Source organism: Acinonyx jubatus, chromosome A1 (assembly GCF_027475565.1).
Source record: "Acinonyx jubatus isolate Ajub_Pintada_27869175 chromosome A1, VMU_Ajub_asm_v1.0, whole genome shotgun sequence".
NCBI lineage: Eukaryota > Metazoa > Chordata > Mammalia > Carnivora > Felidae > Acinonyx > Acinonyx jubatus.
The window spans coordinates 204,903,284-204,925,104 of NC_069380.1; the positions used below are offsets into that span (position 1 = coordinate 204,903,284).

Genomic DNA, 21,821 nt, shown 5'->3' on the forward strand with positions numbered 1-21,821 from the left:
AGTTTAGATTTTTTTTTTTTCTGAAGGGTTGGAGAGCCACTGAAGGGCTCTGGAGACACGATCCAGTTCATCATAGGAAGATCACACTGGGAAGCCTTGGGAAGAAAGGATTAGAGGCAGAACAATTTCATAAGAAGCCACTGCAGCTAAAGAGACAGTGATGCAGGCAGCACACTGGGGAGGGAGGGTAAGTGGGGTTCAAAAGACACTTCCTAGAAGCCACAGGACACGCTGCTGAGACATGCATGCACGCAGGAGTCAGAGAAGCGAGTCCAAGGCTGATCCTCAGCTCACTGTTCGTCTCATGTAAATAGGTGCCCGCGATGCCTGTTGGACATTCAGGTGAAGATGTCCCTGAGGTTAGGTGGTCACCTGGCCAGGAGAGTAAGCGAGTACCTCAGAACTGAACACATGCACCGTGAGACGATACACCTGGGGCAGGATGGTGAGGGGAGACAGGCTCTAGATCAGACAGAAGGCTGGGTCGCACCTGTGTGCTCAAGAAGGACCTTGCAAGCCCACTTGAACGGGTACGACCAACCAGTACGAAACCCCATGGTTTTGTTGACACCCCTGTGCCCTTTGCCTACTTCTAGTACATTGCTTTTCTCTCTCCACTCTTCTCAATAGCGGTCTCCGAAATGGAGTGAACACAACAGAAGGAGGGCTCAAGATAGTTTGTTGGACAAGGAGGGAAATTGTTAGCGGGATTATATTTTTAAAATCTCATCTTTGCTTTTCTATTTTTGCTTACACTTTATCATGGGTAAAGTATATTTGCAAAGTAATGCACTTGTGTGTGTGGACGGTTAGCTAGATAGATAAGGCTCACTAAAAGATATCCACCTACTAGGGGCACATGCTCAAATATATCTTACTGCTAGCTACACATAATCAAAAATCTTGAGTGGCCACTCTTCTGCATGACAAAAACTCAAGAAAGGAGAGCCTCCAGGAGGAGAAGGGGAGAAATGGGCCCGGCTCTCGCATGCCGACTTCTCAGAGACTGCTGGCATCTTTCAAAAAGTTTTGCCGGTTAGCAAAACCCCACACAGCAGAACCCCTGGAAGCTATTCAAGTCCTTGTACCTTTTCTTATTTTTGAATGCATATGTAGAATCTAAGTAGCTGAGCGTTGGAAAAACCTTTGATATTGATCAGCTAGTTTTCTGCTTCCCCTAGAAGCAAAAAGAAAGGGCAGGTTGGAGGAAGGAGGGTGGGGTCAGAGGGATCCAGGGTGGAGGAAAGTAGAGAAAAACCATCTTTTTTTTTTTCACACACTAACCTGGAGCCTGTCCTGCCCCTTGCAGGTTGTAATGTTTGTCTGGTTTGTGTGTGGGAACACCGAGGGGTGGAAGAGGAGGGAACTGTTACAGTTACAGAAACTAAGCGGACCTGTTTCTTGGCTTCTGTCCTATGCGATGCATTCTCATCCCAGTTACCAGTGTGTCTGGACACACTGGGGAGTTTTGACAGCAGATAATGAACTCACTCTGGGAATTTACACTTTACATAACCTGTGATCAGAGCATGATTGGCTTCAAGACAAAGCTCCTGACAAGGGGAAGTCCATCAGCCGGGCAGGGCCAGTTTGGGGAGGGTGTGGCCTCATTTGTGCTTCACCTGCGGCTACTTAGTCTGGAGCGGTGGTGAGGCTGGGGCTCTCCTGACAAATGTACTCCCTTGCTGAGCAAGCCAGGTCGAAGCCCACCCATCTCCAGATCCTCATGAGAAGGGAAGCCATCAGGATTGTGTTAAAGCCTAACTTGAGACCAATCATTTTCACTCCCAAACACATTCATGATTTGTTTTCCATGTAAGTCCCTGGAGACCGTCAATGACACAGCACAGCCGACATAGCCACCAGAACCAGATCACCTCTCCTTGAAAGGTGGCTCCACTGGCCATTGGCTTCGTGTCTCTTCCTGAAGAACTAGAATGTTAACTGTCACTTTTTTTAATTGAGAGGAAATAAATGTTATAATTGCTCAGTTCAGGAACACTAAGTACAGCATTTAATTTAGAGAACAGAAAAGCAGGCACGTTGACAGGCCACACGTATAAACAGTCCCATGCTGCAGACAGAAATAGGGTAAGGTTTCTCAACCTGGGGTACAGGTGAAGATGACGGTCAGATAGGAATACTAGAAGAATTTACCTGGGTTGTAAAGACAGAAATTCTGGCATCCTAAATAGGTATTGTTACAGGTAGCAACGAGCTGAGTAAGCTGACTTCCTCCAGCCTCCTAACATAACCCCTGACTCACTACTTTTCCCCCTATGGTATTTTATTTCCTTGTGTTGCACAATAGAGCTGCACATAATGGAGAAGAATGAGCCTGGTTTTCAAGTCCACAAAGAAAGAGCTATTCATTTGAGACCTTCATCATTTGCTTAGAATTGCTCTTGCTGGAGGAGGGGAGAGTCCTAAACATTTAATAAGAGAGCCAGAAGCATTGAGGTGTTAGCTATAATTCTGCAGCAGATGTAATGTAAGATCTAGTATTTGAGTTAAGAAACCTTCGAATGATTTTATTTTAGGAAATTGCTCAGGTTTCCTTGTAATTTGTTAAAAGCTTTAGTGAGTAGCTACAAAAATAATGAAAAGTAGGTGTTTGAATAATAACGCAATTTTACACTATTGTTTTCCTTTAAAAATACAATGCAAGTAGTTCTTTCCGACTCCATCCTCTGGTAGCACCATCTCAAGAAGGATTATATGTGAAGAAAAATATACCTCTCATATTTTGTATTCTTTCCTTTAAATGAAGGGGAAAAATACTGCTGCTATACAGTGACTTAAAAATCTTACCTTAATTTGCTGCTTCACAAAAATTGTTGCATGTATCCAGAGCACTCAGTAAAACAGGCTTAGGCCAGAAAAAATGCTTTTACTTTTGCATGTTCTGATTATAATCCACATAACATCGAGGGGCATGGGGAGAGCCAAATGGAATTTGTATCATCATTATCATGGTTTTATCAAATAATAAATTATTGCATATTTCTTCCTTTGTGAGGAATTATAAAAATAGAGAAAAATTGTTTATTATTATGTAATAATAAGATCAACTCAATATAAGATAGATTCAGATAAGTATCTACACTTTTCATTTATTTCAGGAACATTTCATTATGTTACCAAACTCACCTCATAGTGTTTTACTTATTTTTATTAAATCTCCAAACCTTTCAGACACTATCAATGAGCATAGCTACCATTCAATTTAAATACTTAAATTTTTAAATATAGTCTTTGTAAATGTGTACATTTCTTCTCCCCTATTTTAGAGCAAAATTTATTTCTATCTCACAGAGTTGTAAATTGCTGGGTTCACCTTTTCCTGGGACACATGCATAAAAAAAAGTAACTACCCCACAAACTAAGAAGCCTCCCTTGGCCCGTAATAAATTAATTCACTCAACAATGTTTATAAAGTGCCTCTGTGTGCCAGGCACTGTACTAGGAACTATGGATCAAAGACCAGCCACAGCCCCCACCCTTAAAAAGCTCAAGGTCTAGTGAGAGAGACAGACTTGTCTCCAAAAACTGAAAGATACCTCAGAAGCCAGAGCAAGGACATCTGCCAAGTCTTAAGGGACTGAGTTCAAATGGAGATGACATCTACACTGGGCTTTGGGGCTCGCACAGGAGTTTACCAGGTAAATGTGAAGAGAGGAGATGCATTTCACGAAGGCAGGGCATGTTCTGCGTTCGGGGAGATATTGTTTTGTTGGTATCTTTGGCATCAGAGGGAGGTTGGTGGGCAAGAAAAAAAACATAAGACTGACTTTGAAACTTTAATATTTCTTCTCTTTCTGTCTTTCCCTCTCTCATCCGGCAAAATCCCAGGACAGTAGAGTTGCCCCCTGATGTCAGGACCCAGGCCCCCTTCTGGCTCTGCCACCCCTAGAGCATTGCTCTCCTTCCTCATCAGTGAGCCGCAGCGGCTCAGGCCCCCACAGCATTGCAGCCAGCAGGAAGGGGAAAGCGTGCTAGGTTAAGGGTACTATCCAGGAGCTACATAAATCTCTTCTACTTTGATCCCATTGGCCAAATCTTAGTCATATGACCACATCTAGTGGCAAGAGGGGCTAGAAAATGTTTTCTTCTGTGTAGTCATATGCCTGGATAAAAATGCAAGAATTCTCTTGCCATAAAATAGGCGTTGGCAAATTTTTTTCTGGAAAGGGCCAGATAGTAAATATTTTAGGCTACATACAGCCTTTGTCATGTGTTGTTGTTCTTCTTTTTAGATTCTGGGTTGTTGTTATTTTTTTAAACTCTTTATAAATGTAAAAATCCATTCTTAGCTTAGCTTATACAAAACAAGCCATATGCCAGAGCTGGCACATGGGCCATGGTTGACAATCCCCTGCTGTGGAAGGGGAGGAAACCAGACGGGGAGGGAAGTGACCATCTCTGATGCGACTGCTACAAGATTATAAACACTAAGAAGAATCTTGTCTTGTTCACTTTTCTAGTCTCAGTATAGTGCTTGGCCCATACAGTAGGTGCTTAATGTTTACAACTGACAGATGGATAGGTGGATGGATGGATGGATGGATGGATGGATGGATGGATGGATGGGTGGAAAGAAGGTGAGGAGGTTAATTTAACAACCGCAATTTGTTAAAACCCCACTTAGTCCCAATGGTAGTCTCTCAACAGAGATTGTAACTTGAGTACTCCAGTCTTTCCAGAGTTTGAAGGAAAGTTTAACCAACAGCAGAAAAGAGTGAAACCACTGGGCTTTCCACCACATGCACCCCCATCGGCTCATAGAGCCGAGCACTCATTTCATCTCCCAGTTGCAGATGCAGTTAAGTCCCAAATCTTCCATGGCTCAGAGTGGACCTCCCTAATCGACAGCCCTCTCTCTGACCCCTCCTGCAGGAGGGCAGCCCCAGGTGTGTAACAGGTTCCAGAACCACAGCCTTCTGGCTCCTCCCCTTGCATGCCAGAGTGGCGGGCAGGAGAACCTCATTCCGAATTTGTCCTTAAAACTGTCATATGCTTGGTGGGAATGTCAGCAGAAGCATCCAGGCTGAACAGACAGTTTTTAGTTCCCCTTATTCTCCCCCTTCTTACTCAATATCCTGAGGACATAAAAGAACTTTTCTTGACTCGGTCAGCCTAGTGGGGGGAGGGAGGGGTGGATCACTCAAACATTCCCCTGGACATCACCCTGTGATGCATCAGAAAGTTCCACAGTCCTCAGACTCTACATGCTGAGCAGACACAACAGCCCAAAGTGAGGGGGCCCAGCCCCTGGCCCCAGGAAGATGAGCCACATGAGGCCATCCCCCCCACCTCATTCTGCAGGAGTCAGGTAACCGCTTCTTTCAAATAAATGTGTGAGTTTTTACAGCAGGATTTGGTGCCGTCTCCAAATTTTGGCAGTATCGACTGTGATAGCTGAAATAGCTAAGAGAAAGACACATTCTGCTGGAAAATAGCCAAAGAGGTGTTCATCAGACACTAAAACACAGCCTCGTTGTGGCCAGAGGGTGCTAAGCAGATAAAAATGTGTCTGTCACTTGCTGTTTCGTAACTGAATAGGGCCTCTCACATGTTCCTGTTCCAGCCTCTGGTTCAGCTGCTCTTAAACGAAGTCTTACAACAGAACAAGAAACCTGGTCCTGTTGGGCACAGACGATTTAGTTCACCCTGGCTCCTAACAAGTGTGTGTTCATTCTTTTGATGAGGAGGAGCAAATTTCAATTTCCCCTCAACCTTAAGATCTGGCAGGGGGTGGGGACTCGTGTGAAATTTCTACACAGACCAGGGAAAGGAAGCTAGGCCGCCATCAACCCTGCCATCTCAGAAGGAGTCCTGGCAAACAGGGACAAAGGATGACAAAGGACTACAAATGATCTGAGGAGATCTTTCAAAGTGACAGTAACTAAAAACAAAATTCAGTTGGAGACTTTGGCCCTCTCATATGAGTTTCTGCCTCTTCTGAAGAATTCATAAGGCCTTTTCCCATCCTTTTCATGAGAGTTATGATGAGGTATTTCACAGAAGAGCATGGGCCTCTTACTCTGCCTCCTACCAGCTATGTGACTTTGGGTGAGCCACTTAACCACTCTGTGCCTCAGTTTCCTCTAAAAAATGAAGACAAAAGTAGTACTTACCTCAGTGAGCTGTTGTAAGTATAAAATTATATAAAGTTATTGTTTACTAATATGTAATAGTAGATTGTTAATATTTGCCACTTAAAGCAGTTTGGCATTAGGTAGAGATTATTCCATGTGGAAAAATAGATAGGTTTATGAACACAAGGCAAAGTCATGGCTGTGCTTTTCTGTCCATGCTGCAAGACCTGTCAGGAGAGGTTTTATGTAGACCGAAACATGTGCATATAGGAGGCAAGGAATAAACTTCAAATATGATAATAACCCAGAAATTAATGTTACAGGTGAGGGGCAAGAGGAAGACATCATTCTTTCGAGTAAAACCACATCTTTAAAAATCCTCCACTAAAAGTTATCACGAATATCAAAGGCATTGCAGTGTATTCGAGAGACATCCTGGGAGAAGTCAGCCTTCTGTTTTAGAAACAAAAGTCTGGGAAGGATTCCATTTCTCTAGGGGAATTATTTACAAGACTCAAATTCATGCTGCCTGCTTGTCACTTCCATCCACTTAACTACCAGGAGCTTCAAATGCTCCACAGCTCCTGCCCACATCCCATAGGCCCCTTCTTTGGACTTTGGAGCTCAATAAAGTTGTTTCTAGGGGAAATTCACTCTTGAACGTTATGGTGGTCCCATCGAGCAGTCACACTGACACCTAGTGGTCTAAAAGTTAAGTGCAAGCACTTAGCCCATTTTAATCTCTCTTTTTGTCAAAGCCCAGGGGCAATATGTCCCAGGCATGTATTTCTATAGTTGCTGAGTGAAGAGAAGTAGATGTTGGAATCGTCTCTGTATCAGCCACTAGGAATAAACCAAATATGTATGTGTTTGAGAAGAGATGAAAATCCCATGAGAAATTTTAGAAGCTGAAATTACCTGATCAGAAGCTAGTAGAGGGTGTCTCTCATAGATATGGAGAGTTCAGGGCTTGTCCTGTTCTTCTACTTCTGCTAACTGGCCTCCTTACTCGAACAAGAAACAAGTAAAACCATTCAGTATATAAATTCAATGTATGATTTATTAATAATATTGCTGAGTCTGCACCCTGGATGTTGGTCAGATCTTGCTTCCAAGAGCAGGTTAAATGACACAAAAGCTCACGTGCAACATGTAACTGATTCCCCACTCTGTCTTTCCAAGTCAGGGACAACCCCAGCAGGAATGCCTGCTCTAGGGTGATAACGTATGGTGGCCCAGACAAGGTTATCATGCAAAAAGACATTCTGGCCTTCATCCTGAACTTCATCCATTTAGGCACTTGGATATTCATGGAAAAACAGCACAAAGCATATTGGACTTTTGTGAAGGTGGGCATATCAGTTTCCTGTGGCTCCTGCAACAAATTATCACAAACTAGATGGCTTACAACAACAGAAATGTATTCTCTCACAGTTCTGGAAGCCAGAATTCTGAAATCAAGCTGTAAACCAGGCCATGCTCCCTCCAAAGGCCCTGGGAGTATATCTATTCCTGGCCTCTTCCAGCTTCTGGTGGGTCCAGGCATTATCTGGCTTGTGGCTATATCACTCCAATCTGTCTTTGTCTTCACATGGCCTTCTCCTCCTCTTATCTTTCTCCCTTCTGTATTTTATAAGAACACTTGTTCCTGGATTCAGTGCCACCTGGATAATATAGGATTATCTCATCAGATGATCCTTAATTAGGGGCTCCTGGGTGGCTAAGTCAGTTCAACTATAATTGTTGAACTATATAGTAGTTCTATTTTTAATTTTTTGAGGAACCTCCATACTATTTTCCATAATGGCTGCACCAGTTTGCATTCCCACCAAGACTGGACAAAGGTTCCCTTTTCTCCACCTCCATGCCAGTATTTGTTATCTCTTGTTTTCTTTTTTGTAATAGACATTCTGACAGGTGTGAGCTGATGTCTCATCGTGCTTTTGATTTGCATTTCCCTGATGATGAGTGATGCTGAGCATCTTTTCATGTGTCTGTTGGCCATCTGTATATCTTCTTTGGTAAAATGTCTATTCATGTCTTCTGCACATTTTTAAAATTGGTTTGCTTGTTTGCTTGTAGGAGTTTTATGGTTTCAGGTGTTACATTCAAGTCTTTAATCCGTTTTGAGTTAATTTTCATGTATGGTGTAAGATAGTGGTCTGGTGTCATTCTTTCGCAAGTCACTGTCCAATTTTCCCAGCACTATTTATGGAAAAGACTACCTTTTCCCTGTTGTATATTCTTGATTCCTTGGTCATAAATTCATTGACTATACATGCATGGGTTTATTTCTGTGCTCTCTATTCTGTTCCATTGATCTGTGTGTCTGTTTTTATGCCAATACCTACTGTTTTCATTACTATAGCTTTGTAATACAGTTTGAAGTCAGGTAGCATGATGCCTCCAGTTTTGTCCTTTCTCAAAATAGCTTTGGTTATTTTTTTTTTTATGGTTCCATACAAATTTTCGGATTGTTTGTTCTATTTCTGTGAAAAATGCCATTGCAATTTTTATAGGGATTTTACTGAATCTGTATATTGCTGTGAGTAGTATGGACACTTTAATGATAATAATTCTTCCAATTCATGAACACAGAATACCTTTCCATTTATTTGTGTTCTTCAGTCTCTTTCATTACTGTCTTTTAGTTTCTAATATAAAGAACTTTCACCTCCTTGATTAAACTTATTCCTAGATATTTTATTGCAGATGGGTTTGTTTTCTTAATTTCTCTTTCTGATAGTTCATTATTAGTGTTTATAATCACTTTGGTATCCCAACATGCCACATGCTCCCATTTGTCCTCATGGTTGGCAGGGCTGGTGATTGTCTTATGCATAAAGAAACCCTTAGATGAGCACAGCAGGATAGGATGGGTCATATACCATGAGCTGCTTGAAAAAAATCTCCCAAGGTGATTGTACCATACCCTGTGCTTCTAACTTTCCCTGTCCCATGTCAGAGGAGACCATCCAAAACACCTTTGTTTATTTAACCCATCAGTTACAAAAATAACTTTAGTCAGTGAGGTGTGCTTATACCACTCAAGTAATTTTTTATTGTTTTTATTTATATTAGAGATCTGACATTGGTCCTTTGTGACATTTTTGCCACATTTATATGTAAGTCATTTAAAACGTCTTAAAAGTTTTGAAAAAATATTCTCAATCAAACAAAATTTCATCCGGACAGTAGAATGTCTTCAAAAAGCTTGATCTTGTTGAAAGATCATTTTCTCCTCCACTTCGAGTCACGTTCATTTTCCTCTTCCAATTACTAAAACTAGGGTAAAAAGAAAGAAAATATCCCACTGTGGAAAAATATCAAAACAATTGTATCATTTACAAAGAGTTTTCATTTAATTTAATAATCTTTCAGATACTACTCAACTATTTACACCACTTTTTCGTGGTAAAATATACACAACATAAAATTCGCCATTTTAACCATTTTTAAGTGTGTACAATTCCATGGTCATAAGTACTTTCACACTATAGTATGGCCATTAACACCATCCATCTCCAGAATGTTTTCATTTTCCCCAACTAAATTCTATGCCCATTAAACACTAATTCCCCATCACCTCCTACCCTCAGCCCCCGATCATCACTATCCTACTTACACTCTTTATGAATTTGACTACTCAATGTACCTCAGATAAGTGGAGTCATACAATATTTTTCTTTTTATGATTAGCTTATTTCACTTAACGTAATGTCCTCAAGACTCATCCATGTTGTAGCACTAAAGAGTTTCTTCCTTTTTCAGACTGAATAACATTCCATTGTGTGCATATAACACTCTTTCTTCATCCATTCCTCCACCGTTGACACTTGGATGGCTTCCCCCTTTTGACTTCTGTGAACAACGCTGCTATGAACATGGGTGTACAAATATCTGTGCAAGTCCCCATTTTCACTTATTTGAGTGGAATTGCTGGATTGAAGAATCAGCATGGTGTTTTCCACAGTGGCTTCACCATTTTATATTTTCACCAGCAATGCACAAGAGCTCAATTTCTCCACATTTCTTGCCAACATTTGTTATTTTCTGGTGGGTTTTTTTTTTATTTTATAATAGCCATCCTAATGGGTGTGAAGAAATAGCTCATGTGGTTACATATTTTAATTAAAGGATATCTTTATTTTAAAATAATAGGTGACTTTCTCTGTCGTATTTTCCTTCTTTAGGAAAACCACAGAATTTTAAAAATCATAAAAACAAGAAGGGATTTTGGTATGTTTAATTTTTTATTTCTGTTCTTTGAATGAACCATCGATGTTAACAGTATGTATGTGTGTGTGTGTGTGTGTGTGTGTGTATGTACACACACACACACACACATTGCTTTTTATCCAGACAAAAGGAGTTATTTTATATGAATTCATTGCTATCAATCTGATTTTTGCCTTGGGCCTTCCCAAATCATAGCCTCCTTCCCTAGCTAGATCAGTTCACACCCTTCAACTTCCTTCTGCAGCCAGATGAATAACAAACACCATCCCAGGGGGACAATGGATGAACTGAATGGTGCCCCAGGCCCCTGAACTGCTGATTGGATTATTCATGTCACTGACTCTAGGGGGCAGTTGTTTGGGGAGAAAAGAGACCTAATAGGTCATCCAAGTAAACATCCCACCCTGATGTGACACTCACGGAGACCAAACATCAAAAATAAAGCCAGCAGCATTGTTTGTTTTGTCTTGTCTCACCCTTTTCAGATTTCCTGTGATGTTGCAAAGTCCAGCAGGATGTCTTGGCCTCAGGCCCCATATCCCCTGTCTTGCTTTGTCTCCTTGCTCATCTTAGATCTGCTATGGTCGCGACCGTGGGTAGAGCAAGTACTAACACACCACCTGCCATAATGAAGGGTTCCTGGGCAGAAGGTAAATCATTAAGGTTAGGTGGAAGACGTTTTGGATCAGAATGAGAAATTTGTCTTCTATGTGAGCTGAGGATTCAAACTCAAACTTGTAACCATACAAGAAGGAAAGAAAGTCATGATTCCTCTGATGTATTTAGGCAAACATGGGATTTAGAGTCAGAAAACCTAGGTTTAGTTCTCTTTTCTACCATGTGCTAGAGCTTGGTTTTTCCTTCTCTGACTATAGGAATAAATCAAGCTTTGAGAGGATCAAATAAGATATTGTATGTAAAATTTTGTTTTAAAATGTGATTATTAGGTCTAATAATAGAATTAGAACAGATATAAAATGCCAAACTCTAGAAATTTTTGCTAATCACGCAAGTGTACATCGTTTGGGGGGGGGGGTGTTGAGGGCATTTGGACCCTGAAATGAGTAATCTTAATAAGCACAAATTTTAAACTAGATGGTGGCTATGTGCTACATCCAACAACTACTGGCACATTAGCAAGGAGTCATCAGTTCTCTCAGAAGAAAATGAAGGAATGTATGAAGGAATGGATAAGTGAAAGCCCAGAGCAGTGGAAGCCATGAAGCACCTTGGAAAGATGAGGGACCAGGGGAAAGAGGGTAGCTGGTGTTAAGAGCAAGATATACACCATGAAAAGTCTGAAATTGAGAACAGCACGATTTTAATAAGAAAGGGTGCAACCTGCTCTAACAAGTCCCGTGGTGACAAAGGTGAGAGAAGTTGCTCATCTCATGACACAGTCTTGTTACTGTGACTTATGGGAGAGGAGAAGCGAGGCAAGAGGTGTGAGGTAAATGCACTGTTAAATCCTGATTCCTAAATACTGGATGCATTATTTTCAAAGTTCAAAAGGAGAGACGGAGCAGGAATGCAAAGGGGGACACGAAGGGAGGGCTTCATACCGCCATGTTCTGTAGAGCGGGGTTTCAAATTTTCCCTTTCTGTTTGTGGAATCTTTCATAATCCTTCACTTCCAATGGCTAGGTTCACTCTCCTCCATTCACACTCCGGATCCTTTACTGTAACCGGTCTTGATTAACTTGTCAACACCTTCCTCTTCTGAGCCGATTTCTTCTCACAGGACTTTCACATGCTGGGAAGGAAGTCTCTAGAAAACCCCATAGATGGCCTCATCTCCCTACCCCAGCCCACTCCATGTAGACCATACACTTTCGGTTTCTAACTTCCTGTCAAGTGCAGAGAGAGAACTCATGGCCCGGGCTCCCGTGTCTATGTGTGTCTGTGTGTTTGTGTCTGTGCTGCAGGGAACATGGAGACTGAGAAAAAAGGAAGCAGAACATTTCTATGTTATTTTTTTCCCAGGTCAAACAGCATCTTTCTCAGCCATCAAGAGTTTTTATTTTAGATCTCATATGTTTTTAGCAAAGTAAGTTTTATTTTGCTGGTGTGTACTACGTATATATAAAAATAGAATAACCACTAGAAATAGTAAATGAAATTAAGATCTCTTTGAGATGATAGAGTTGGAGGCACAGGAAAAATGAAAGAACTCCACATAATGGAGTGTACTTAAATATTGTCTTAAGATCTAAATAAGCCGCTAGTAAGACATCTATGAAAACACTTCAATTACCTACAAGTTTGTTAGTCAAAATGTACATTCCTCAGAGACTATCCTCTAATTGATATATTTAGTTAACTCAGGCTGAGTGAATTATACAGTAAGCAAATGTAAGTTAAATTTTCTATATAAGCTATGCAAAATGGCTAACAAAAATAAATGGTTTGGGGGCTGTTTGTCGTTCCCTACCACCAACATCTGACTTCATATTCTCTACATCCTGTCACCATTCCATTAGCATCAAGGAGTCAACAACTTATAGCAGAACAAACTTCAGAAACATGTAAGAAGTCACAGTGAAGTTCCTGATCCATTTTGCTTAAGCCATCAGAAGCCGTGACAAAGTCAGAACCGTGTTGGTGCAGGAGCTATTTGGTAGGATAACCAGAAAGGTTTGAAGGCTCTACTTTGTAGACAGATGGTGATTTTCAAGCCCGATTTTAAATACAGAAGGTACATAAAAGCCTAAAGCATCAATATACCTTGAGAGTCCAAGGTGACACAGAATTTGGAAAGTGGGCCATCACTGACTGAGCTTTACTTGCTGCTGAACTATCTTGTTTCCTCTACTTCAATTCCCTCTAGAAGAGAGAACACAGTAGGAACAAGGAAAGGATCCAGAACAGGTGCCTGAGGTAATACAAGGGGGAATAATGATGCAGAGGTTTTCTGCTAAGGTACTTAGGCCAGCCTCCTGAAGCGAAATGGCCAAGTTCACCTGTGTTGAGGGGATCCAAGCAATACAGCTCCCAGAGAGACCCCACTCGTGCCAGGTGTTTTCTTCTTCCTCCTTTACGCCTCACAGCAGGAGGCTGGCTGCCGGGCTTGTCTGCAGCTCCATCTTCACCTTTACAAGCCACCGACAGTCCTGTGAGGACTCCCCCACCGCTTCCGCCATCAGCTCCTCCTACCTGTGCCCTTGCCCATTCTGCAGAGCCCGAGCTTGCCCCGAGAACTCAATTTGTGGTGAGGAGCATGTTCCCACATCCTGTTGAAGAGGGGCCTGGTGCTCCTCCAACCTCGGAGGCTCAGCCAACTGGAATCCATCATGGCCCATTCACAATGAGGTAGAGACTCTGTGAGACAGAGAGCTCTTAAAAACAGATTCATGAGAGGGGTTCAACACCCTTCAAGAAGCTAAGGAAATCATGTCCCCAGCTATCACGTGTGGGCTCAATCATGGTGAAATTCAAATAAACTCAGCCCATCAGCCAGTATGTGTGATAGATATTATGGAAAGAAATGTGCCAGGCATTAGGGAGGTCTTGTTTGGGTGAGTGGTGGCAGAGGGGGGCTGTTTTCGAGGAAGAAAAATAAAAACAGTTCCCTGCTCTTACAACTCACTGGGGAAGAAGAGTAGACACAGTGTGTACTTAAGTTAGAATCCACTAGGTACCTCAATATTTAGAAAGTGTTAATGGGGATGAAAAAGGCGTATTGCAGTTTCACTGTCTCTAGTGCCCAACCTGCCATCTATCATCTTGTGAGAAGTTGTAACAAGTACTGTATTTTCAACCAACTTCTATTAACTCTGTCTTTACAACTAATAGCAAGTAGAGTGGTTTTATTAAGTAATCTCTGACAATGAATAGTTTTAAGAAAGTTTGTTTTCAGATTAAAGCAATTCCCTTTTCCAAGTTCACTGAGTATAGAAGATTAAGTCTCTTTAAAAAGAAAAGAGGAGTGCCTTTTTTTCTTTAAAAAGAAAAGTCGGTTGCTAAGCGTCCGACTCTGGCTCAGGTCATGATCTCGTGGTTCCTGAGTTCAAGCCCCACATCGGGCTCTGTGCTGACAGCTCAGAGCCTGGAGCCTGCTTTGGATTCTGTGTCTCTCTCTCTGCTCCTCCCCCACTTACACTCAGTCTCTCTCCCTCAAAAATAAATAAACACTAAAAAAAATTTCAAAAATGACACAAACACATCTTGAGGTAAAGTCAGGCTTCAATTATTTTAAATTCATTAGTTCCCCATGATTCATGGCTGTTTTATCTTTTGTGTGCTTTATAAATGAAACTTTACAAAGATGACACTTTCAAAGACATGGAACTTTGAAAACAATCTCTAGCAACAGCTTTTTTGTATTATTTAGTTTTCACACAGGTATTTATAGGCGTTAGATTATATTCTATTACAAAAATCAAAAGCAGACTTTCTGGTAAAGTGTTTTCAATAATCCAGGAGTGATATTAACTCAGGGCTTCTCAGCCGCAGCACTATTTGGACTGATAACTCTTTGTTGAGGGGCTGTCCCGTGCATTGTAGGATGTTCAGCAGTATCTCTGGCTTCTTCTTACTGGAAGCCAAGAACACTCCCTTGGTCAGTCATCTCAGTCAAAGATTTTGCCAGACATTGCCAAAAATGTTTCTCATTGAGAACCACTGGATTCACCTAATATCCAAGATATGTTTAAAAGTATGAGTACTATAAAAATAAATCCCAAACTAAGCAAAACCCTGTTATCATCAACAGTGATAAAGTGTTTTTAATTTTTGATATGAAAATACATAGACAAACTAGCTACAAAGGGGAACATTTTCTTAATGTGTTCAGTTTCTTGATGCCTGTCCTAAATGTCATCTCAGCCTTTGTTTAAGTATGTACTTGATCCATTACCTTCACATAAGTTGCTAAAAGCAAAGAAAGATTTTCTGGAATCTGGAGTTGTTAACTAGCAATGCAGCGGATGTAGTAAATGCATTTTCACTCACAGCCTCCTCCCTGGGGGTTGTGGAAAGCATGGTAAGTTTATGCCAGTGAAGATACACAATTCTGAGGAAGGGAAAAATATATGGGGGCTAAAGGAAATTCATTTCTATCAAGAGCATTTCCACAGTTACATCTGTGTGATTATAGAGCAAGAGATGGGAGTTGTTTGTACTAAACATTATATAATTAGATGGAAATGTAGGTACAGAGGGAAATCATAATGAATTGCTTCAAATGACTTTGGAAAAGAAATTTGAGTAATTTGAGATGACATGTTTGATTTACTTAAAATATCCTGAACTCGAAAGGTCTTCCAGATTTTAAATACCTCTTCTTAGGAATAAGTAGGGCCCAATCTTTAAATCATTAAAAGTTAAAAAGGTTCTGCAAACTAATGTAAAGTGTTAATAAGGGAAACCAGACGCAACTCCCTGTACCATCTTCTCAGTGCTTTTGTAAATCTAAAACCGTTCTAAAAATAAAATAAAATAAAAACCTATTTAAAAAAATTGTGCCAATAATATGCACTGATGTGGATCAACTGTAAGGGAAGATGACAGAGATAATATTGAAAATATTTAACCACTGGAATTGTACAGGTACCAAGCAATCAGAATGGTTGCTTGTGATATATCCAGCTGGGCTCGTATGTAGCAACTATCAGTTCTGGAAAAAAGCAAACTGCAAAGCAAGGGTTTCCACTTGTGCAAAAAGTGGGGACAGGAAGAATGTGTGTGTGTGTGTGTGTGTGTGTGTGTGTGTGTGTGTGTGTGTATAACTGCATATGCACAGCTTAGAAATATACATAAGACCCTGAGAACAGTGGTTACCTCTGGTGAGGCAATGAAATCAGGATGAAAGAATGTCAAAAAAATTTTTTTATCATTTTTACCTTTCTATCCTTACCATTATGCAAGAAATCTAGCTATTATTGTTAAGATTAAGGGCAAATCTGGATGTTGAAAATCTTCTCTAATAAACTTAAAACAATGATAATGATCAAACAACTCCTAAAGCTAAGCAGTCAGAATAAGTGATTAAATAGTTGTAGAGTTTGGGCTACTGATTTGCCAGATTTATTAGCAGTTCCTGTTTCTTCAAAGTGTCCATCCTATGTAAGAACTTACTACTATTTCTTTCTCTATCTTTCAACATTCAGTGAAAAGTTTCAGAGTGTGGGTAAACCAAACTCCAACACAATAACTCCATTATGTTATCCAGCAGTATGTGTGTTTCAGTCACACTGATTTAAAATTACAACATAATATAACATATGGGGCTCCTGGGTGGCTCAGTCTGTTGAGCAATCGACTCTTGATAATGTCTCTCGTATTATCTCACAGTCATGGGATTGAGCCCCACACCAGGCTCTAAGCTGACGGTGGAGCCTGCTTGGGGTTCTCTCTCCCTCTCTCTCTGCCCCTCCCCCTTTCACACACATGCACACACATGCACTTTCTCTCTCTAAAAAAAAAATAAAATAACATTTAAAAAAGAACATAATATAGCATAATGTATAAACTTGTCAAAGCACTATGTTGTTCACCAGAAACTAATGTAATATGTGTCAACTACACTCACATTTTAAAATTCAAAACAAATAAAATAAATACAATTAAATTAAATTAAAACATAACATTAACTGCGGTGCCTGGGTGGCTCAGTTGGTTAAGCGTCCAACTTCAGCTCAGGTCATGATCTTGCAGTTCATGAGTTTAAGCCCCGCGTCGGGCTCTGTGCTGACAACTCAGAGCCTGGAGCCTGCTTCAGATTCTGTCTCTCCCTCGCTCTCTGCTCCTTCCCCACTCGTGCTCGCTCACTCTCTCTACCTCTCTTTCTCTCTCAGAAATAAACATTAAAAAGAATTTTTTTAAAAAAACCATAATGTGAACTATTATAACTTCAGAATTTGATCACCTGGAGAAAATGATATCATATGACTAGTGAATTATAAAAAATAAGGTTGGCAAACAATCATTGGCTGTGCAGTACAGGTAATTCTTGATCTAAGAATGTTACATGCATTCATCCATTTAATCTTGATTTAAAAACAAAACCCTGTGAAAAACGGAGAGTTATTATTATCATTTTACAGAGGAAGAAAACTGAGTCTCAGAGAGGTTAAGTAACTTGTTAGGTCACATGGCCAGTAATTGACAAAATCAAGATTTGAACCCAAGTCAATAATCCTAGAGCCTGGGTTATTAACCATGATGTTGCATGGCCTCCTGGGTCTGGCCTGGCAGCTAAGAGACTTAAGTTCCAGTTCTGAATCAACCACTTCCATATTTTCTACTGTAAAACCAGGACGTGGAGTTTGACAATGGGTTTGTTTGTTTCATGGGTTTTCCCCCATGAAACCCAAGATATGCAGTTGCGATCACTAAGTACGATATTGCCGTAATCTTTTAGTTGCTCTTTCCTCTCCAGTGCAGTGAGAGAGGAGGACTAGATGATTCCTAAGGCTTCCCTTGCGGTATAAAACTAGGAGACCCTCTGATGTTACAAGCACGCTTACAGTTATTAGCTTAATCGACTTAATAGCCCCATGAAGCTGCATTGTTATTCCTATGATAGAACTGAGCAAACTAAGGCCCAGAGACCTTATGTCCCCAGCCCTAAGTTCAACAGCTGGTAAGATTCAAACCCAGGCAGTCTGGCTCCCCAGTCTGTGCTATTAACCACTCTGCAATGTAGCTTCTTGTTATAAATCTAGAATAAATTATAGATCTAGAATATACATTGCAAAATATAAAATGAGTCCAGAATAAAGGAGTTCTTCCCCGGAGACCAACTTTCTTACAGATGGGGAGCACGTTTTTGTGTTAATACTTCTGTATGCATCTTGTGTTAGGGTTTGAAGTCTCTGCAGCCGTGATCTCCTTGGGAGGACACAGGGAAGGACCCATCTTCTCCCATTCTATCCCCCAGCACCCCAACTCTCCCTAGTCCTGCTGTCTTCCTGCCTACAGCCTTCAGGGATTGTTTGAGGATTGGAAGATATCATGGGGACAAAAAGAGTGGTCAAGGTAGACAACGTAAAAAACAAGATGTTCTCAGCAACTTGAAGATAGGGTAGTAAGTTAAAGGAGCAAATTCAAACTGGAAAATGGTGTTCTCATCTGCTTTTCTCCTCCTAGCACCTAGGTTCCCTTCCCCCATCCTGCAACCACACATACATTGTGGTTTGGAACAAAGAAAAACTCCAGGTGAGGGCACCACTTCTTTTAAATTGCAAGTCGCAGTATTCATTCAGCTCATTGCCAACCCTTATTTCCCCGAATATGCATTAGAAGCCTGAAGGTGTCAGACCCCAGCCCACGTGTTGTGGGGATACAAGAAGGAATGAGACCATTTGTGGACTTCAGATTCCTAGATACACCTGAGTTTACATTCCTGTGCTCGCAGTTCCTGGCTGTGAGCCCTTGAATAGGCTACTTAATATTTCTTTTTTTTTTTTTTATTTTGTTTTTGACGTTTATTTATTTTTGAGACAGAGAGAGAGAGCATGAACAGGGGAGGGTCAGAGAAAGAGGGAGACACAGAATCTGAAACAGGCTCCAGGCTCTGAGCTGTCAGCACAGAGCCCGACGCGGGGCTCGAACTCACGGACCACGAGATCACGACCTGAGCCGAAGTCAGACGCTTAACAGACTGAGCCACCCAGGCGCCCCAATATTTCTCTTTTTTTTTTTTAATTTTTTTTTTAACGTTTATTTATTTTTGAGACAGAGAGAGACAGAGCATGAACAGGGGAGGGTCAGAGAGAGGGAGACACAGAATCTGAAACAGGCTCCAGGCTCTGAGCTGTCAGCACAGAACCCGACGCGGGGCTTGAACTCACGGACCAAGAGATCATGACCTGAGCTGAAGTCGGCCGCCCAACCGACTGAGCCACCCAGGCGCCCCCCAATATTTCTAATAATAGTTTCCATATATTGAGCCCATGATCTGGTTTTGTGGTACGGAGTAGGGCATCGAAAAGTGAGATGTATTTGGACATGTGGCCAGATAGGTGGTAGTGGAGGGAAATAAAACGTCTTCTAGGTGAATATTAAAGCACAAAAATGGAAACTGTCACGGCCACAGGTGTATCTTCAGTGATTTTTTTTTTGATGCTTCAGATTTTCAAATATTTCTAGAAGAACTAGAAAATGTCAAATCCTTGCTTTGGAAAGAAAGAGCAAACACCATGAATTTTTCCAGACTACATGGGATTATATTCAGAGAAGGGTAACTATTTGTTGTCTTTACTGAGTAATATCCTAATTCTAGACAAGGACAGAAACTGTGCAGCAGGCCTTCTAAGAGGGAGTGTTAAATGTCCTTCTAGAAGAGAGGAGACTGGAGAAATGACAAGGCTGGATGTGAGACTTCCCAGCCAGTCTCTACTGCTTCCTGGTCACCTTCCCCGTGGGTTCCCAAGAGAGGACCAGTTTGGGAGGTGATCACATTCTGCCTGCTAGTCTCGTTCCAATTGAATCAGCAGCACTCAGTATTTACAAATAAGTAGAAAAACTCACTTACTATTTACTTATCCAAATGAGTGAGCTTTTCTGCCACATCTCAGTTCTCAAGCAGATAACACCTTAAATGTGGATGGGACCAGAAGTCCTCTTGCAAACCACAGAGATGTTAAACATGGCCGTGCTGTAGAAAGCGTGCCAGCTGGATTTATAGAAGAACTTATTTTCACTTTTTCAAGTGCAGTTTCTGTTTAAGAGGCCCGACTGTAAAATATGGAAGAAGTCCCTTATTAGTCACTTCCATATTTTGTCAAGTAAAACAAAGGAGAAACACACCAAGTTTAGAAGAAATCCAACAGGAGAGCTGGAGAAAGACAAAAGGTAAGTTGTAACTTAAACAGAAATAGACGAGTCAGTCTAAGACAAGCAAAACAAAACAAAACACTCTATGCACAGCAACAGCCCTCCCCTTCAAGAAACTCTCACAGATTATTTTGCCATAGAGGAAGATAAGTGTTACAATGTCTCCCTAACCAATCAGGGACGCTGCAAGCCTCAAACCAGGAAGCCCTTTAGAGTGTAGTATTTTAAATTGTGCAAGTGAGACTTCTGGCTCTCAGTTAGTTTTTGTTCCCTGTGCTTGTAGGACACAAAAGCAGATGTGAAGTCCCTCATGGCGAAATTTAACACGGGGGGCAACCCCACGGAGGAGGTCTCTGTCAACAGCCGCCCCTTCAAAGTCGCGGGGCAAAGCTCACCTTCAGGAGTACAAGCTAAAAAGAACCTATTCAACAACCAAGGAAGTGCCAGCCCTCCTGCGGGACCTAGCAACGTACCTAGGTTTGGGTCCCCAAAGCCACCTTTGGCAGTGAAACCTTCATCTGAGGAGAAGCCTGACAAGGAGCCCAAGCCCCCGTTTCTAAAGCCTACGGGAGTGGGCCAAAGATTTGCACCACCGGCAAACTCAGCCACCAGAGACCCTGAGGTAAAAGTGGGATTTCCAAAACCTGTAGGCCCCAAGCCCATCAATGTGCCCAAGGAAGATTCCAAACCTGTGTTTCCCCGGCCCCATGGGAATAAGCCTTTGCTTCACAATGTAAACGAAGACCACGACCTAAAGCCACCAGGCCCCAAGCCGGGCTCTAATCCCCCAGCCCAGGAAACTGAGCAGAAGCAAGTGTTCCCCAAGTTGGCTGGGGTTAAAGGCAAGTTTGGGTCAGCCTCCCAAGACCACGACCCCAAGCCCCTCTTAACCAAGCCCGTCTTTGGCCAGAAGCCATCCCTGAGTAGTGATGACAGCCACGAAGACGAGAACGCCACCAAGAACGCGTCTCTACAGAAAGGCCTCCCGACCCCCCTTGGAGCCAAGTCCAAAATGACCCCTTTAAAACCAACAAGGCATGACGAAGAAAATAAAGACCAGGGAGGAGAGACATCAAGTTCACCTTTCCCTGGCGTGGTTCTGAAACCTGCCGTGAACAGAGGAAGCCCAGGCCTCTCCAAAAATGCTGAGGAGAAAAAAGAAGATAGGAAGATAGATGCTGCTAAGAACGTCTTCCTGAGCAAAATGAATCAGGAGGACCCAGCCTCTGGGGCTCCTCCTGCCAAGTTCCCTAAGACGCCTTCTAAGCTGACAGGGGCAGGGCCATGGGGCCAAAGTCAGGAGAAGGAAAGGGGAGACAAGAATTCAGCCACCCCTAGGCAGAAGCCCCTGCCTCCCCTGTTCACCCTGGGCCCACCGCCACCAAAGCCCAGCAGACCCCCAAATGTTGACCTGACGAGATTCCGCAAAGCCGCTTCTGGAAACAGTGAGTTCTTTTTCTCGTTCGCTATTTAACAAGTTTTGTTCTACAGCAGAGGGTGTTTTACCTTCTGGGGAAAAAAATTGTAACAAGGAATGATTCCATCACTGGGACTCCTGGCATGTGGTGACCTTTCTTTGGCATTTTTTTTGCTTCAGTATGGGAGGTGTGAGAGGCAAAAATCCTTAGTTCTGTGAGCAAGTGCCTTGGTGGGCCACTTTTGGGGTGGGAAGGGAAATATATCCACTTGATTGATAAGTGGTTTTGC

The 21,821-nt window shown here is 41.8% G+C and overlaps 1 protein-coding gene across 8 annotated transcripts in view; it reads left to right on the forward strand.

Annotated features, from left to right (window-relative positions):
• The window catches only part of FYB1 (FYN binding protein 1), a 166,492-nt gene that overhangs the window by 47,112 nt on the left and 97,559 nt on the right, over nucleotides 1-21,821 (forward strand). For 7 of the 8 annotated variants that reach the window (XM_053201301.1, XM_053201290.1, XM_053201297.1 and 4 more), the window contains exon 2: nucleotides 20,398-21,559. In XM_053201301.1, the coding sequence (XP_053057276.1) occupies nucleotides 20,425-21,559 (1,135 nt within the window). In that variant the 5' untranslated portion in view covers nucleotides 20,398-20,424. Of the gene's footprint in view, nucleotides 1-5,169; nucleotides 5,333-20,397; nucleotides 21,560-21,821 lie in introns of those variants that run through there. The other variant, XM_053201306.1, reaches the window with a different exon arrangement.